The 19091-nt window shown below is 34.3% G+C and overlaps 1 protein-coding gene across 1 annotated transcript; it reads right to left on the reverse strand.

Annotated features, from left to right (window-relative positions):
- Positions 1–14820: 14820 nt before the first annotated feature.
- Positions 14821–17330, reverse strand: LOC130624262 (uncharacterized). Its single transcript, XM_057439871.1, has 3 exons — positions 16486–17330; positions 16047–16397; positions 14821–14916 (listed from the first exon to the last, which is right to left on the reverse strand). The coding sequence occupies exons 1-3, from the start codon at positions 17284–17286 to the stop codon at positions 14821–14823; spliced, it is 1248 nt and encodes a 415-aa protein (XP_057295854.1). The 5' UTR covers positions 17287–17330.
- Between the last annotated feature and the right edge of the window lie 1761 nt (positions 17331–19091).

A 19091-nucleotide genomic window follows, 5' to 3' on the forward strand; every position in this document is an offset into this window, starting at 1 on the left:
TAAAATGAAATCAAGTCGCTCTTAGGCGCAAAAAAAGTGTAATAATTCTTTACCATATGGAAGTAAATTGTAATCGAAACAAAAGAAAGCCTAAATCAACGGGGGATTCGTCATCAGACTTAAACTACCTAAATTTGAGCAGAAAGACCACAACTGAAACCATAAATCTGCTAATCGAGAAGACGAAATGTTACTACAACCTTCCATTCTTCACAAGACATAAAAAGAACGATTTTTACATTTTTTTCGGAATGAGTTATAATAGCCACTACCATCGTGCAATCACTGAATATGGTCGCCACAAGCCGGAAAGTGAGTCGACTTTTTTTAAGTAGTTTAATATCCCTTGGTGACTTCAAGGCTGCTAGAGCCTTACAAATTAACTTTTGTCCTGTGTCCATGAGAGTATTGGTTCACCTTTACTTTCTATATTTCCTTATCACCTTCAGTGAGCTCATCAGCTCATTGGTGAGCCATAAAGACGTACATGCTCCTGTTTCCCAAAGGATTCGAGGATGAGCCAAGAAACAAGGTTATAAATCAGCATGAAGGTGGAGTACTTGACAAAATAATGTTGACCAACGCAATAAACAAAAAGAATATTCTCGATGATTTTCGGCCAGATTTTAGGATTACATTTCAAAATATTCAAATGAGTTCTTTATTTTTCGGTTTTGACGTTCTCCAAATCTGTCCACCTAAGTGCGATAAGCAGACTTATTCGACGCCTGTTAATCTTTTGATTTCGGATAATGTAAATCTCCGATTTACGGAGAGATACAACGCATCCTCATAGATAATATTAATGTATAACATGAAAGGTACAAAACGGTCTAGTATTCATGCCATACAGTAAAACTTTTAAGCGGTAAAAAGGCCTGGCAATAGTCGATGCAATATTGCGGATTTAGCTGCACGATTTTATCAGCCGAAGCTTTTCTTTGTTAGAGGTCGTTGTGTTTCTGATTAGCTGACTTTTTGTTCTACTATAGTAGTATAATCACAAGATCCTACAAGATAATGGATAATCAACAAGTGACTAGAGATGTAAATATTGAACAAAAAAACACTTTTGACTGTAGTGATGGCTGTAAAACTGCTGTTGGCGTAAAAAACAACCTGGTTAGTATTATTATATTACTTTTTAATTCCGTAGCCAGCTAGCTAGCTATTTCTTAGGCAGAAATCTTAACTAGCTATCAGCGCCTATAAATTCGCCTATTAACCAGCTTGCTACTACCAGGGTTCAAGCAGACTTTTTTTACTTTCCAAACAAATGGCTTCTCACCATGTGTTGAAGCAAGTGTTGTGTAGCTAGCTATACATTTTGGTTTGGTCAGTGATTTTCTTTGTGTGTAAATTTAGGCGGTCATCACCCAAATTTTGAATACTCTGCTTATTGGAGAAGCATTACGTCCAACTTAGTTAACAGTTCTTTCCTGACTGATAGCTAGCTATAGATGAGTTGCGAATGTTTACGATATTTCTTATATGCGCGTGCATCTAGACAGGCAAAAAAAGAGGATCACATAGGTCAAACTGGCTATTTACGTTAATTTGTTGATTAGGAATATAAGATTAAAATTACATTGGAATTGTTTCTCAGGGCAGACTTTGGTCTGTTGTTTATATTTTTTGCCTCTACACAAACGTGGATGTCCTTTGTTCTCGATACTAAACTTAAATCAATACGTCAACTCATGTATTATGAGCTTTTTTAGAATCTAAACACCCTGCCTACTATCAATGTTCTACTATATATATAACCTCGTGGTTTTCTAATTTCGGTTTCTTAGAATTTAGACATAACTTTATTCTCAAGTTTATCCTGTGCTGCAGTAGAGTAAATTGAGCAAGAATGGAAAAAGGCCCAGATTAAATCTACTTTTAAAAATAAAAGTCGATAATTTCCCTCAAAAGTTTAGGAATGACTCAGAAAATTCAGAAAATGTATACAAATAAAGTCAAAGTGTTATTAAGATATTTTTTTGCAAAATGGATATTATTTTTTCACACATGATATAATGTAGTATATATACACTAGTTGTTAGCAAATTTGTGTTTCACATTGGGAATTTATATTTTGTTATATGAAGACACACAAATTAGAGAGAAAATGAGAGACAAACATTTTTTACTCTTTTACAAATAAAAATGCGTGGCACAGTTTACGGTTCACATTAGTTTACGGTTCATATTAGTCCCTTCACTGGTACCAAAGTTATTTGCGTTTCGACTTTCGGTCCCCCGGCTACTTTACACACAAACTATTAGTTATATAATTCAACACAAGCCAACTTTTACATATGTGCATGTCAAAATACAAAACATCAGCAGTATCTTACAAACCAGATGATATCGACATATCTTGCCGGACAGAACAACAATGTCATATAATACGAAGCTTCCGTCCGTCTCTCTGTGACTTTTTTTTTACAAAGTGGGTTATATTATTCATAATTTTCTTTAGCAAGGTTATGAAACATCATCTATAGAATTGTTCTGTAATTTACCAAATTTTGACGTTAAAACAAAAATAACGTAAAATGAAAGTACATAAGATCAGTGAAGCCATTGCATTGCACTTTTAAATTTAAGGCTAAAAAATTGAAAACGAGTGGAAATAACTGACGTAATCTCCGTTGTTTTTGTTGCTCAGAACACACACCATTCTCACTTAATCATTCTCATCTTAAAGCAATATATATTTGTTTTACTACTGTTTGCGTTAAACTGATTTTTTGTCTTTAGGTTCCATTAAATTGCTACTTCATTTTCTTGTTGTCGCAGTTGTTATAGTGGAAGAAGTGTTTATTTTATTTCTTATTATAGTTTTTATTATAGTAAAATAAATTTACCTACGTGCGCTTCTTCTACCTTGCGTTTAAAAGATCCCTAAATGTGGTGGCGGACCCTCTATGTGCAATATTTGTTAATTGTTTTAAGTATTTTCTCCTTATATTTTCTTTCTGTCTTTCTGTTACTTGTGATTTCCACAACAACTTTTTGTGTTAAAATGTGCCATGCGACTTAATAGGGAAATTTATGTGGATTTCTGAAAACAATGACAGTGACACCGGGGGAGTTTTGTTTGCTGTACTATGCTCAGTTTTTAAACTGAAGAACACAAGAAAGAACACAAAAAAGAAAGTTTATTATTAAAAGTTTTCTAAAATTCAGAATTAAAAGATAAAATCTAAAGTTGAAAATCAACATACAAATTAAAAAAACCGTACGTATGAATTCCAAAATTTATTTTTAAAGGACTGAATATTCAAAATTGAAGAATCTAAGGTGAATCAATTGTTGGATAGGTGTGGTTTTTTTATTTTTTTTCTTCTATCAGAGTTTGAATTTTCTGTTACTTCTTTCATTACCAACAACGTCTATATATAGGCAAACAAGGAAAAAAGAGTGTTTCGGAATAAAGAGTGTTACGGTGCTGCATACGTTAAGTCCACTGGATTTACAACAGTGTTGACTTTCCTTGTATGCTTTTGCTACCGTTACTAATGTTACGTAAAAACAACTATTTTTTCCGCCTCAACAAAGAGTGACCATCTAAATGTGTTCTTGCGAGAAAAAAATTGACATTGAAACTAAGACGTACAATAAGTTTTTGTCGCATTATTTTGTTGAACGTCATACGCATAGAAAGACAAGAATAATTCTCTGCACTGTAAGTAGAATTTTCACATTATTTTCTTGACAAAGTGCTATGATAATAAAAGAATTATTCTCAAGCGTGCTTTTCAAACATTATATTAACCTCGCATGCTTACATCCCAAGCGTACGACTTTTCGCTTCTGTTATAACTACCCAGTAATGAATTGATAATTCCATAGTATCCTTTTATGTATAGAATTCAGTTATACGATTACTCGGATTCCATGGCATTTCAAGAAAATAAATTAAAAGCTCGTGACTATCGGTCACTATAGATCGGTTTCTCTGAAAAGAACTCGATTTTCTACAAAATCAAACTGTTTTGAGGCGGGCATGTTCAAAAATTACGTGCTTTCCACCACGAAAGTGAAAATAATCATGAAATTTTTTATCTATTCTGCTTCTTCTGCCGTAAGTTTGATAATATAATTCACTTTTCTCGGAGGAACACAAATGAGAATATACATAAAGCTGAAAATGTATTAAAACAATGAACACATCCGGCCTTTATCCTACCGTTGGAACATTATAGCTATGTATAGGAGATGCACATAGACAAGATTTAGCGATAATTAATATTTAACACTTGTAAAGATTGTAAAGATTGTAGTTTAAGTAGTTGTGTCTGAGAATTCTTAAGGTGAACAAATCTGCAATATGTTACTACTGGTTGAATCACTGTTTGAAAAATTGCAAAGCAGCTTTTTCTGTAATCAGCGGTCGAATGCGATATAGTAAACGTAATCTACCAGAAGCTTTTTGATACGTTAAATCAAAGTTGCTGCTTAAAATCAATGAAGGTTTGATAAGTGCACTAAGATATTTATACGTGGATGTTACCCTCACAGTTTGGTAGCCGTAATTTACGTTTAATGAGCGGTTTTGTTTAGAGAGGCTATTTTTCGAACCGAATAACATTGCTTCAGTTTTTCCTGCTCCAAGATTTAAAATTAGTTCATTTTCCAAACACCATGTAAGTACACAATTCCTGTCGGATGAAAAACGGGTTTCTATGATCTCAAAGTCCTTACAAGCAACAAATAAACAGTATCGTCTGCATATTTGACTAATTCAGAGTGTTTCACTACGGTACAAAGATCATTGACAAACATAATAAATAGTAGTGGGCCCGAAATTGACCCTGGTGGTACTCCAATATTGACTGGATGTTCATCAGACAAAGAATTTTTGTGTTGAACTTGCTGAAATCTACCAAACGAATAATCTGTAAATAACTCGTGTTCGTCTCCAATAATTTCAAAACTGGTTAATTTTGACAGTAGTTCTCAATGACTTAACATGTTGAATGCTTTTGTGAGGTCTACAAATACGGCACCGATCCTTTTGCCATCGTTAACCTTCCATTTGACAGTGTCGATAAAGATTGTTGCAGCCAGTTCAGCTTAACGACGAGGCCTGAAACCGAACTGGTTGTTGTTTATTATATTGCTACAAGCAACAGAAAGTCGGCAAGATGTATTAAATTCGAATTTACTTGTAAAACACAAAATAGAAGGAGAAAATACTGAAAACAATCAACAAACATCGCACATAGATGATCCGTCACCACATTTAGGGATCTTTAGAACTCAAGGGAGAAGAAGCGCACCCGGGTAAATTTATTATCCTATAATAAAAACTGTAATACTTCTTCTACTATGACAACTTTGACAATAAGAAAATGAAGTAGCACTTTAATGGAACACAAAGACAAAAAATCAGTTTAATGCAAACAGTAGTAAAAAAGTATATTGCTTTAAGATGAGAATGATCATGTGAGAATGGTGTGTGCTCCAACCAACAAAGACAACGGCAATGTCTAAAGCATTACTTGCGCCGTAAATAACATGTGACAATCAAATCTAATGTATGAAGATTCACCCGTCACAAGAGGTATAATATTTTCTTTATTTATTTGCGTGGTTTCTTATTTTAACGAACATATCGTTTTGGACGCTTTCACAGCAGCTCAAAAAACAATTTCGCAAATGCAGCGTCAAATGAAGGCAAAAGGTTATGAGGAACACCTTTGGGACTTTTATTACCTCTGACATATTGGAATTATAATGTTGTGTTGTAAGGTTCTTATCGAAGCGAGTCATATTTGTTATCTTCGTAGTGTTAACAAGGATTACCTCCAGTACTTTTACTTTTGCTTTTTTGACTGAGAAAACAAAGGTGGTTTTGTTAAAAAAACAATACACAACTCATTACAGAAACTGCTTTTTATAGTGCAGAAAGAAGATCTTTGTTTTTACTTTTGTTGTTGTCATGTGGAGATATCGAGTTGAAGCCTGGACCTAATGAAGCAATTACAGGTATGAGAATTCATCAACAGAAAGTTTGCGAATTAATGCAACACTTTGTGAGTTTAGACAACGTTTTGTACAGAAACACAAACATTGATGTTATCAACGCACAACGATATTATTCAAATTTCTGGTTTTAAGATTTTAAGTACGACCACGGTGGTGGAGTTGAATATATATCGAGAATAAAATTTCGTTGTCGAGACTAATAAAGAATAAGTCGACGCCAAAATAGACTCGAACTTTAATAATTTCTAGGCTGAAATTATTCTTTCAAGCACCTGCTTATACATGTGGTACCATGCTCTTTTTTCTTGCACCTTCTTATGGTGTAAAAACAATAGCCCATTGCATTCAACAGTTTTAAAAAAGTTGAATATGTTATGGGATTTGTCATATTTTTCATAAATTTCAGATTTTAAAGCCAAACACGTGGCTAAGAAAATATACACAATTACAATACACTTTTTTCCCTAAAAATATTTTGTGTTTTGAGATAAAGGAAGCATTAAACTCAGTCCCAGTTATTTTTTTATTGTCTAACTTGTACAGCCTAAACGTATATCACTAAGTCAATAATGACTTATCATTGTGGGAAACCACTTTGTGAATCAGTTTATGACTATCTCGCCTGTGAGGATAAAACCGCTCCCTTTATTTATTTTGGTTATAAACTTTTACACATTTTAAAGATTTTTATTTGTTTGCTGGTATTTCAAGTTAAAAGAAATAGGCCAAAATATATTTTTAAAAAATGATTTATTTTTTTAGCTGGCTTAAATTTACGCAAACTTAGTGGCTACATCTAGCCTGCTTAACGTGTCCTAAAAGTTCTTTTAACAACTGACGGGAGTCATTCCATAGGGTTTAAAACCTCGTGGTCAGTAGGCCAAGTAGCATACACTACTTTGGATTGTAAATGAACTTTTCCAAATTCTGACTTAAAGAAACGATTCCGCATTAAGCAGACATTCTTTGGTTTGATAGACATTCTGGTTTAATTTCTTTTATATTAACGATAATGGCCCCTGACTAGTGTTGCGTTTGTTGTGTATGCTAGACACAGTCCCTTCAGATTCTCCGTGGTTGGATTGTCATAAAACTTCTCATATTTAGGAATACACTGGAGCATGTTTAACTTTATCCATTGAGGACGAGTAGAAGAAAATCTACTCACAGTGTAATGACTGGTCAAACTATACAAACAAGCACCTAGCTTTCCCAATACGCATACTCTACAACATATTGATCTTTACGCTCTTTTGTGTTTGGAATTTAAGGTTTTGAGTGCTTCTTCCATACTCATATATATCTGACGAAAGGACAAAGATATTTCAATTTTAGCTTTTATTTTAACACAACGAACTCTGTCATATCATTGTGTAAGGAGGATGCTGGTTCGCTCAGTGCAACATTGGGTCTTCAAACATACTTGCAAGACCGTGTCTTCATTCTCACATTTATCACGTCAATCGATAAAAAATCTCCATCATCAAGTCCTATAAGAATTGTTTGAGATACCTCAATAAATAATTACGTTTTAATTATTCTTTCTCAAATCATAGTTACGAATTTGAACAGTAACACACAACCTTGTCATCATTAAAACTTACCCTCGGCCATCGTTCTTCGACATCGCCTTGTCATTCGAAAGCAACGTCTTTAAACACGATGAGTGCATACACAGAGCGGTTGATTTCTCTCCTAGTCGAGTTAAACGACTTAGTTGAGATGATGCCATGGGCGCTTTTCACCGCACTCCTTGGCAGTCGGCGGCAGTTCATTCTCTCCATGCTGAACAAATTATTTTCAGTAACATACGACCATGCCAGGGCCTTTCCAATGTACTATGAAAACGCCCTATTTCATCTGGTTTCGACCAGAAAATATGTGCTCTTTGTCGGGAAAAATGGACGAATGTGTGTTTTGTTTATTACATTTTGTTTTGTTCTGTTTTTGCAGTTCCTACGTTTTAGTAGGAGCACATTCAATCGGCTATCATCTTGAGTACAAGAACGAGGTCAACAACCAATCTCGTTTCCAGAGATTTTTTTGCTTTAACAGCAAAAGAGGCGCAGGGAACAAGATTAAACCAGTCAAATTTTTCAAATTTCGCAACACGAACAGTTACAAGATGCAAATAAAGTAAGTTGGTCTGGAGTTATTAAATAACCGCAAGAAGAAAATAAAAAAATAACATTGGCAACTGTTCACACATGTAGTCAATTCCATGAACGTCTTGTTCGTTCCGTAAAAACATCTCTTAAGTAGTTTCTAACGTTTAAAGAGTTACAAACTGTTTTATGTGAAGTCGAGAGTGTAATCAATTCAAGACCACTCTGTTATGCGAGTGATGAAGACATTGGACATCACCTCTTATCATCTTATCTTTGGGAGATCATTGAACCATGCCACAACTACTAACTAACCGATTACTGTATTAGATGCGACTGAATGCACTGAATGCACGGTCTTAGAACATATTTGGAAACGCTTTAGTATAACTTATTTAAACGAACTCAGGCAACGACACCCATACGAAAGGAAGAAGACAGCAGACGAAGAGTTGAGGCTGAATGATATTGTACTTATCAAGGACGACACACCCACATCATGCTCGCAATGGAAAATCAGAAAGATAGAAAAAATAATTGTTGGAAAGGACGGTCGAACTCGAAGTCAAGAATTGAAATGTTGTTACTTCAGGGTCAACAACATCGTCTCAGGTTCGATATATTTTAACCGTAAAATTGATAAACGAGGCATTTAAAGTGACTAGTCTCATATAGCTATTTGCGATTTTTCGTTTTGATGAAGGATAATTGTACTTTAGGGTCGACAACATCTCAGTTTCCATATATTCAAGCCGTAAAATTGATAAACGAGGTATTTCAAAGTGACGAGTATTATATATTTGTGATTTTTCGTATTGATAAAGGATAATTGTAATTTAGGGTCGACAACGTCTCAGTTTCCTTATATTTTAGCCGTAAAATTAATACACGAGGTATTTAAAAGTGACGAGTGTCTCATATATTTGCAATTTTTCGTATTGATGCAGGATAATTGTCATTTAGGGTCAACAACCTCGTCTAAAGTTCTATATATTTTAACCGTAAAATTGATAAACGAGGCATTTAAAAGAGACGAGTATCATATGTTTGAGATTTTTCGAGTTGATACAAGATAATTGTCATTTAGGGACGACAACCTCGTTTTAGGTTCTATATATTATAGTCATCAAAATGATAAACGAGACATTTCAAAATGACGAGTATCGTATATTTGCGACTTTTCGTATTGATACAAGATAATTGTCACTTAGGGACGACAACCTCGCCTCACGTTCTATATATTTTAGTCGTAAAATTGATAAACGAGGTATTTCAAAGTGACTAGCCTCATATAGCTACTTGCGATTTTTCGTATTGATACAAGATAAGTGTCATTTAGGGACGACAATCTCGTCTCACGTTCTATGCATTTTAGCCGTGGAATTGGTAAACGAGGCATTTAAATGAGACAAATGTCTCCTATATTTGCGATTTTTCGTATTGATACAGGATAATTGTCATTTAGCGTCAACAACCTCGTCTCAGGTTCGATATATTTTAACCGTAAAATTGATAAACGAGGTATTTAAAGGAGACAAATGTCTCATATATTTGCGACTTTTCGTATTGATACAGGATAATTGTCATTTAGGGTCAACAACGTCTCAGTTTCCATATATTTTAGCCGTAAAAGTGATAAACGAGGCATTTAAAAGTGACTAGTCTCATATAGCTATTTGCGATTTTTCGTATTGATAAAGGATAATTGTACGTTAGGGTCGACAACATCTCAGTTTCCATATATTCAAGCCGTAAAATTGATAAACGAGGCATTTAAAAGAGATGAGTGTCTCATATATTTGCGATTTTTCGTATTGATAAAGGATAATTGTAATTTAGGGTCGACAACGTCTCAGTTTCCTTATATTTTAGCCGTAAAATTAATACACGAGGTATTTAAAAGTGACGAGTGTCTCATATATTTGCAATTTTTCGTATTGATGCAGGATAATTGTCATTTAGGGTCAACAACCTCGTCTAAAGTTCTATATATTTTAACCGTAAAATTGATAAACGAGGCATTTAAAAGAGACGAGTATCATATGTTTGAGATTTTTCGAGTTGATACAAGATAATTGTCATTTAGGGACGACAACCTCGTTTTAGGTTCTATATATTATAGTCATCAAAATGATAAACGAGACATTTCAAAATGACGAGTATCGTATATTTGCGACTTTTCGTATTGATACAAGATAATTGTCACTTAGGGACGACAACCTCGCCTCACGTTCTATATATTTTAGTCGTAAAATTGATAAACGAGGTATTTCAAAGTGACTAGCCTCATATAGCTACTTGCGATTTTTCGTATTGATACAAGATAAGTGTCATTTAGGGACGACAATCTCGTCTCACGTTCTATGCATTTTAGCCGTGGAATTGGTAAACGAGGCATTTAAATGAGACAAATGTCTCCTATATTTGCGATTTTTCGTATTGATACAGGATAATTGTCATTTAGCGTCAACAACCTCGTCTCAGGTTCGATATATTTTAACCGTAAAATTGATAAACGAGGTATTTAAAGGAGACAAATGTCTCATATATTTGCGACTTTTCGTATTGATACAGGATAATTGTCATTTAGGGTCAACAACGTCTCAGTTTCCATATATTTTAGCCGTAAAAGTGATAAACGAGGCATTTAAAAGTGACTAGTCTCATATAGCTATTTGCGATTTTTCGTATTGATAAAGGATAATTGTACGTTAGGGTCGACAACATCTCAGTTTCCATATATTCAAGCCGTAAAATTGATAAACGAGGCATTTAAAAGAGATGAGTGTCTCATATATTTGCGATTTTTCGTATTTATGCAAGACTAGTCGTTATCCCGTGGAAAAATCCACGGGTTCGCCAGTCCTTTTTATGCCACTTTGCGTGCGTCTCGCTACCTGCACAGCTAAGCTACCATTTTGCGTGACAGACAGACGGACGGACGGACGTATGCGGGTATTATAATATAGGTAATTGTTATTTTGGGTCGACAATCTCGTCTCAGGTTCTATATAATTTAGCTGTGGAATTGGCAAACGAGGCATTTGAAAGTGACGAGTACCTCATATATTTGCCATTTTTTGTATTGATACAAGATAAGTGTCATTTAGGGACGACAATCTCGTCTCACGTTGTATACATTTTAACCGTGGAATTGGTAAACGAGGCATTTAAATGAGACAAATGTCTCCTATATTTGCGATTTTTGGTATTGATACAGGATAATTGTCATTTAGGGTCAACAACCTCGTCTCAGTTTCCATATATTTTAACCGTAAAATTGTTAAAGAGGCATTTAAATGAGCCAAATGTCTCCTATATTTGCGATTTTTTGTAATGATACAGGATAATTGTCATTTAGGGTTAACAACCTCGTCCCAAATTCTATATATTTTACCGTAAAATTGATAAAGGAGGCATTTAAAAGAGACGAGTGTCTTATATATTTGCGATTTTTCTTATTGATACAAGATAATTGTCATTTAGGGACGACAATCTTGTCTCAGATTCTATATATTTTAGCCGTAAAATTGATAAACGAAGCATTTAAAAAAAGACAAGTGTGATATAGTTGCGATTTTCTGCATTTATACAAGATAATTGTCATTTAGGGTCGACATCATCGTTTCAGGTTCTATATATTTTAGCCGTAAAATGGATAAACGAGGCATTTAAAAGAGACGAGTGCGATATATTTGCGATTTTTCGCAATTATGAAAGATAATTGTCATTTAGGATCGACAACCTCGTTTCAGGTTCTATATATTTTAGTCTTCAAATTGATAAAAGAGGCATTTCAAAGTGACGAGTATCATATATTTGCGATTTTTCGTATTGATACAAGACTAGTCGTTATCCCGTGCAAAAATCCACGGGTTCTCCAGTCCTTTTTATGCCACATTGCGTGCGTCTCGCTACCTGCACAGCTAAGCTACCATTCTGCGTGACAGAAAGACGGACGGACGGACGTATACGGGTATTATAATATAGGTAAATGTTATTTTGGGTCGACAATCTCGTCTCAGGTTCTATATATTATAGCCGTGGAATTGGTAAACGAGGCATTTAAATGAGACAAATGTATCCTATATTTGCGATTTTTCGTATTGATACAGGATAATTGTCATTTAGGGTCAACAACCTTGTCTCAGTTTCCATATATTTTAACCGTAAAAGTGATAAACGAGGCATTTAAAAGTGACTAGTCTCATATAGCTATTTGCGATTTTTCGTATTGATAAAGGATAATTGTACGTTAGGGTCGACAACATCTCAGTTTCCATATATTCAAGCCGTAAAATTGATAAACGAGGCATTTAAAAGAGATGAGTGTCTCATATATTTGCGATTTTTCGTATTTATGCAAGACTAGTCGTTATCCCGTGGAAAAATCCACGGGTTCGCCAGTCCTTTTTATGCCACTTTGCGTGCGTCTCGCTACCTGCACAGCTAAGCTACCATTTTGCGTGACAGACAGACGGACGGACGGACGTATGCGGGTATTATAATATAGGTAATTGTTATTTTGGGTCGACAATCTCGTCTCAGGTTCTATATAATTTAGCTGTGGAATTGGCAAACGAGGCATTTGAAAGTGACGAGTACCTCATATATTTGCCATTTTTTGTATTGATACAAGATAAGTGTCATTTAGGGACGACAATCTCGTCTCACGTTGTATACATTTTAACCGTGGAATTGGTAAACGAGGCATTTAAATGAGACAAATGTCTCCTATATTTGCGATTTTTCGTATTGATACAGGATAATTGTCATTTAGGGTCAACAACCTCGTCTCAGTTTCCATATTTTTAACCGTAAAATTGTTAAAGAGGCATTTAAATGAGCCAAATGTCTCCTATATTTGCGATTTTTTGTAATGATACAGGATAATTGTCATTTAGGGTTAACAACCTCGTCCCAAATTCTATATATTTTACCGTAAAATTGATAAAGGAGGCATTTAAAAGAGACGAGTGTCTTATATATTTGCGATTTTTCTTATTGATACAAGATAATTGTCATTTAGGGACGACAATCTTGTCTCAGATTCTATATATTTTAGCCGTAAAATTGATAAACGAAGCATTTAAAAAAAGACAAGTGTGATATAGTTGCGATTTTCTGCATTTATACAAGATAATTGTCATTTAGGGTCGACATCATCGTTTCAGGTTCTATATATTTTAGCCGTAAAATGGATAAACGAGGCATTTAAAAGAGACGAGTGCGATATATTTGCGATTTTTCGCAATTATGAAAGATAATTGTCATTTAGGATCGACAACCTCGTTTCAGGTTCTATATATTTTAGTCTTCAAATTGATAAAAGAGGCATTTCAAAGTGACGAGTATCATATATTTGCGATTTTTCGTATTGATACAAGACTAGTCGTTATCCCGTGCAAAAATCCACGGGTTCTCCAGTCCTTTTTATGCCACATTGCGTGCGTCTCGCTACCTGCACAGCTAAGCTACCATTCTGCGTGACAGAAAGACGGACGGACGGACGTATACGGGTATTATAATATAGGTAAATGTTATTTTGGGTCGACAATCTCGTCTCAGGTTCTATATATTATAGCCGTGGAATTGGTAAACGAGGCATTTAAATGAGACAAATGTATCCTATATTTGCGATTTTTCGTATTGATACAGGATAATTGTCATTTAGGGTCAACAACCTTGTCTCAGTTTCCATATATTTTAACCGTAAAATTGTTAAACGAGGCATTTAAATGAGACAAATGTCTTCTATATTTGCGATTTTTCGTATTGATACAGGATAGTTGTCATTTAGGGTTAACAACCTCGTCTCAAATTCTATATATTTTAACCGTAAAATTGATAAAGGAGGCATTTAAAAGAGACTAGTGTCTCATATATTTGCGATTTTTCTTATTGATACAAGGTAATTGACATTTAGGGACGACAATCTCGTCTCAGATTCTATATATTTTAGCCGTAAAATGGATAAACGAGGCATTTAAAAAGGGCGAGCACGGCGGGCTGTGTGCCGTATAAAAACATCAAACTTACGCATGGAACGGCCCGTCAAATTTTTTCATGTGGTATTACATAGCTTTTTAACACAAATGAACACTCCGGCAATCCGCGTACGTTTGGGATAGGCAAAACTGTATCTAAAGTGTGGAGGAGAGGAAAATAATATGGCTGCCGAAGGAACCCTTATTTGGAGAAGAACAGCGAAGCGAATGTGGATTTATTTTAACTTATTTGGAGCACAAACTTGATATAAAGTATTATTTTGTGGCTGTCTTTAGAATTAGTCATCAAATTATATTCAATTATAACAAAAGAGTAGGGCATGCAAATGATGATTAAGAGCAGTATAATAGCTATAGCTATACATAGCTAGCTAGAAACAACAAAACATAAGAAAATTCTTTTCAGTTTTAACATAATTTTAACCTGAACAAGTCATATATACAAATGCAAAAACAAACAGAACAACATATACATAAGAAATAAAACTTATATCTAGAGTATAATATATAGCTATCTTCCCAGCACAAGAAATTTTCCAATCTATCAGAGATGAGTGTAGTGGTTACCAAAAAGAAATTTAGCTGAGAACATTAAAAATTTAGCAGGAGTAAAATTGCACTTCTCAAAGCTTATTGCAGAGATAAGTTTGGAAAAAGTAGGGAAAACGCTAACCGATCACAAAGATAACTTCTGCAAAAATAAATAAAAAACATTTTATACTTTAAAGAATCGAAGCAATGTTGTTACTTTTCTTTAATATATCACACCGTGTAATGCCGTAGCACCAATTCATTAAATTGTGAGAATTTAAATTCACCTAAGCAAAAAAATCTGGAGAATTGAATTTTGCAAACGATGTGCTCCACAAAATTAAAGCATATATAACAAAACAAAATAAATAAAATAAAAACCTCAGCAAAAAGCCAGGTTATTTCTCAAAAAAGTGACACGCTTCGAAAAAGAACATTTCACTGTTTCAGTAAAACGTTAAAAGATATTTCTCAACAACATCTATATAATAATACGCCAGTTCTGTCTGTCTGTGACTTTTGCAAAGTGGATAAAATTTCTTTGATAAAGTCTATAAAACATCGTCTATAAATTTGTTCTGTGAATTACCAAACTTTGACGTTAAAGCAATATTGACGTCAAAGGAAAGTATATTAAGATTAGTGAAGCCATTGCATTGCACTTTTAAATTTAAGGCTAAATAACTTGGAAACGGGTGGAAATAACTGACGTCATCTCCTGCGTAGGAAACTAGGGACCACCTTTCATCAATTTGGGTAAGTTTCCCAAACCTGGGTCCCTGAATCCGTTTCGGGAATGGACGGGTTGATGACGTCATCAAAAAACCTTCCAACCCTAATATCTCTGCAACCGTTTGTCAAAAATACACGATCCTATACATTTTCTTGATCAGCGCTTCAAGATCTATACGATGAAGGCAACAGGCATACACATTTCTGAAAAAAAAAGTTTAGTGTTCTGACATGTCTCTGCCGACGTCATCAAAATTTAAATGACGGTTATTTTTCTCTGTTATCCTGCTTAAGTGGATTTTTCCACGGGCCTTATCGACTAGTATATATTAATATCATAAACATCTTAACAAATAAAGTTTTGTGAAAATTAAAAAATTGATTACAGTGCGTAACATTGTTTTGCTTTTTAAGTAAAATTTTCATGTTAGAAATTTTTTAGATTCCCTCATTCTCCAAATTTAACAGATTTCGCAAGAACCAAAAGTATATAAGTGTGACAATCTGGTGACAGTGCTCTCTACAAGTATAATAACACTGTAGTCTAGGAAACTATGAATTGACTATATCTCCAATATGATTCAACCTCAGACTTTTATATCTAAATTTTCTTCAAAACACTTATATATACTGTAACAAAAAATGATAAACTTGGCGTTTAAAAACTGTCAATGGCCCTTATCACAGTTTTCATATAATGACTATCACATATTTTACAATCATCCGTTGTAGACATTCCGCAAAATGAACAACTGTCTGCACCAGGTGTTGGAACATATGAATTTGCCCTAGTGCAATATCGTTTCTTGTCAAAACCATTTTCTCTTAAATGCACCAGTTGTATGAATTCATGTCTGAATATCAAAGGCCATCGGTTCTGAACGGTTGTATTTTCAGCGTATTTGGCAATACGCTGATGTTTGTGTTCACGGCCTTCCATCGTGTTGCAACCCAAGCCGAAACCATATAGATCCAAGCATTCTCCTGCATTGTAGGGAGCGATGTTACAAAGAGTCCATAAACTTGGACTAACTTTCTGATCAAATACGCAGCAAGCTAAAAAGGAGATTGGCAACTTTATTCATATGTGCCAATAATTCTTCATTGAAATCTTCAATTCTTACAGAATAAGACAAAAGTTGCCGTAAATGAACAGATTGGAAATGAATTTGGTGCAATCTTAAATTCACTCGTTCATCTTTAACATTACTCAGAATCATCAAAATTAATCCTGCAAAGTGCTTCATGTACAAAAAACTTTCTTTGCCACGGAATCTGAAACTAAAGTCCTTTTCTGTGCCTTTACTGGAATTTTCATTGTACCAAGTTTTTAATTTCTTGGCTAAAAAATTGCAATTCATATCATGTTTAACCAAGTTCACAAATTTCGAAAACAAACAGGTTTCAGGTAGATCAATAAAGGACTTGGCATCTTTGACATTCGATTGTGCCATACATATCTTGAACAAAATCATAAATCTCTCTTTCACAGTGTTATTTTTTAAATGTAACGGTTCGGCTTTTGCGTAATCTATGAAATTTTCCATCCGAGGCATAAATTCTTGACGACTTGCGAGCTCATTTGCAATATAAGAAGTTAACTTTGAACGCTTTGTGGCAGCAGAGGTTTTGTTTTTTTCTAAAGATTTCTTTTTCATTGTTACTTTCTGAGAATCAGTGACTCTTTTGTTGTAATTAAAGGGCACCCAATCACCACCATTTTTACTAAACTTCTTTTTGTAATTATTTGAATCAGCTTGGGTGACATTAGCAAACGATGAAAAATAAAAAGCAGAATTTGACAATTCCCCAGCAAGAAATGCCAGCATTTTCATATCATTAGGCAACTCTGTAAATTTGAATTCAACCTTAACAACATTTTGTTTATGTTGCAATGAGAAGATGTTGTTTTCTAAGTACTTCATATCCGACACCAGTTTGTGATATATGAACTTTCCTCTATGTCGGCACCAAATAACAAAAATTGTTCGTCACTACTAGCTAAGCGGTTTCCTATATTCAGGAAACTTATAAGAATTGACATACCACATATCGGTGCACCATCACCACCAATTGCTGCAGCAAACAGTAAAGAATCTTCAGTCTTTTTAGGAATGTTTTCGAATGACTTTAACTTATCTGATCTATCGTCATTGACACGGACGTAAAAATGAGCAAGTCGAATAATATATTCTGCAGGATTCCCGTACATTCCAGTCACATGTTCTTCTTCATTTTGGCATTGAAAATCAGATACAGGAAGGAGGGTACCAATGTCAATTTCATTTACAATCTCCGATAACTTACTGTAAGGTACATAATTGGTCACTTTCTGATTTTTGTACTTTACGTTGTTATTCGCTTTCCTCAACGACATATATTTTCTTTTACCAAGAACATTGTGACTGTAGTATGTATTGAGTGACCTTAGCACATTAGCCTCAGAAGAAGTAAATTCCTTGGACCAGCTACCGACAATATCTGCACGTAAGGAATTTGTCAATGCTGCTTTTGTGGAAAGAATATCTTTACTCAATTTCTTAGCGCATTTTTTAGCTGCTAAGGTGTCTAACATCCCAGTAACTGCAGGCTGAATGTTTTCATCAGTTCCACCATGAATGGCAATGCATGGCTTCATGGTTTCTTTCCTCCTGATGATTTTTGATTTCAAATTTAATCCTATTCTAGTCGGCCGTAATCTCCTTTGCCTAGCTAATCGTGAAGTTATTCTAACCTCTCTACTTGACAACTTCTTTCTATTTATGCTCAAATTAGTGCGAACAAGATTTTCTTCTAATGAATGAACCTGGTGTTTCTTATGGGACACTTTTCTACTTTTTAACTTAACTTCACTAGACAATTCTTTTAGTTGAGCATTTAGCTGACAGACTTTTAAAGTTTGTTCATTTATCTTGTTCTCCATATCACTTATTATTTTTTGGTTTTTGCGAAAAATACCAAGATAACTGTTTTTCAAGTTCAAAGATTTGCTACCTTTAGGTGGCATTAGCAAAGCTCATCAAATCAACAAAACATAATAGCTACATAATACTATACATTTAAAAACTGCATAATGTTCCATATTTGTTCATGACAGCATATTTTACTCGAAAAACACACAATCCACTTTTAATATTATACATTAAAACAGCCTCGTTATTATCATCCACAACAACTTCAGCTTTGTTTCCAAGGTTATTTGTTTTTTTTAAGTATTCGTCTGTCGATGATCCGTCGATACTTTTTTTTAAGTGGAAATTCATACAACCTAAATGGTTGAATTTGATGATGTAGCTTGTTGGTTTCCCTTGTTTATTTCCTTTCACTTCTGTTGTTCGTCCAAATGAAATTTTAAAATCTCTTATTGCTTTATAGTATTTGTAAAACACTTCTGGACAAATATATTCCCCCACTTCAGCAACCCAGGGATTCTTGAATTTTTGTTTAAAAGTCAAGCGCCTATATATCCCCTGTAATATTCTCTTGAAATGAAATTGAATTATCTCGTATGTTTTGACATGTTTATTAGCCAACACTTGATAAGTTTCTAGCGGTTCGAAGTTCATTTTATAATGCAGCTATGTATAGCTTAGCTATCTACGACAAAACATAACAACTAGAGCTCACTATATTTTAAAATACAAAAACAAGAACTAAATTAACTCCATGTACTGTTCATATACCTAGCTACATGTAAAATGTAAGTTGGAAGTCACAAACAAAATGGCTG

The sequence above is a fragment of the Hydractinia symbiolongicarpus genome, chromosome 1 (assembly GCF_029227915.1).
Source record: "Hydractinia symbiolongicarpus strain clone_291-10 chromosome 1, HSymV2.1, whole genome shotgun sequence".
NCBI lineage: Eukaryota > Metazoa > Cnidaria > Hydrozoa > Anthoathecata > Hydractiniidae > Hydractinia > Hydractinia symbiolongicarpus.

Excerpts from the sequence above, each read along its gene's own strand:
- LOC130624262 (XM_057439871.1), bottom strand. The coding sequence starts at position 17,286 with ATGAAGTACTTAGAAAACAACATCTTCTCATTGCAACATAAACAAAAT. Across the intron at positions 16,398-16,485 it reads GGCAACTTTTGTCTTATTCT|AAAGTTAGTCCAAGTTTATG; the intron begins GTAAGAATTGAA and ends GTATTTGATCAG. Across the intron at positions 14,917-16,046 it reads ATAGTCATTATATGAAAACT|GTGAATTTAAATTCTCACAA; the intron begins GTGATAAGGGCC and ends TTTTTTGCTTAG.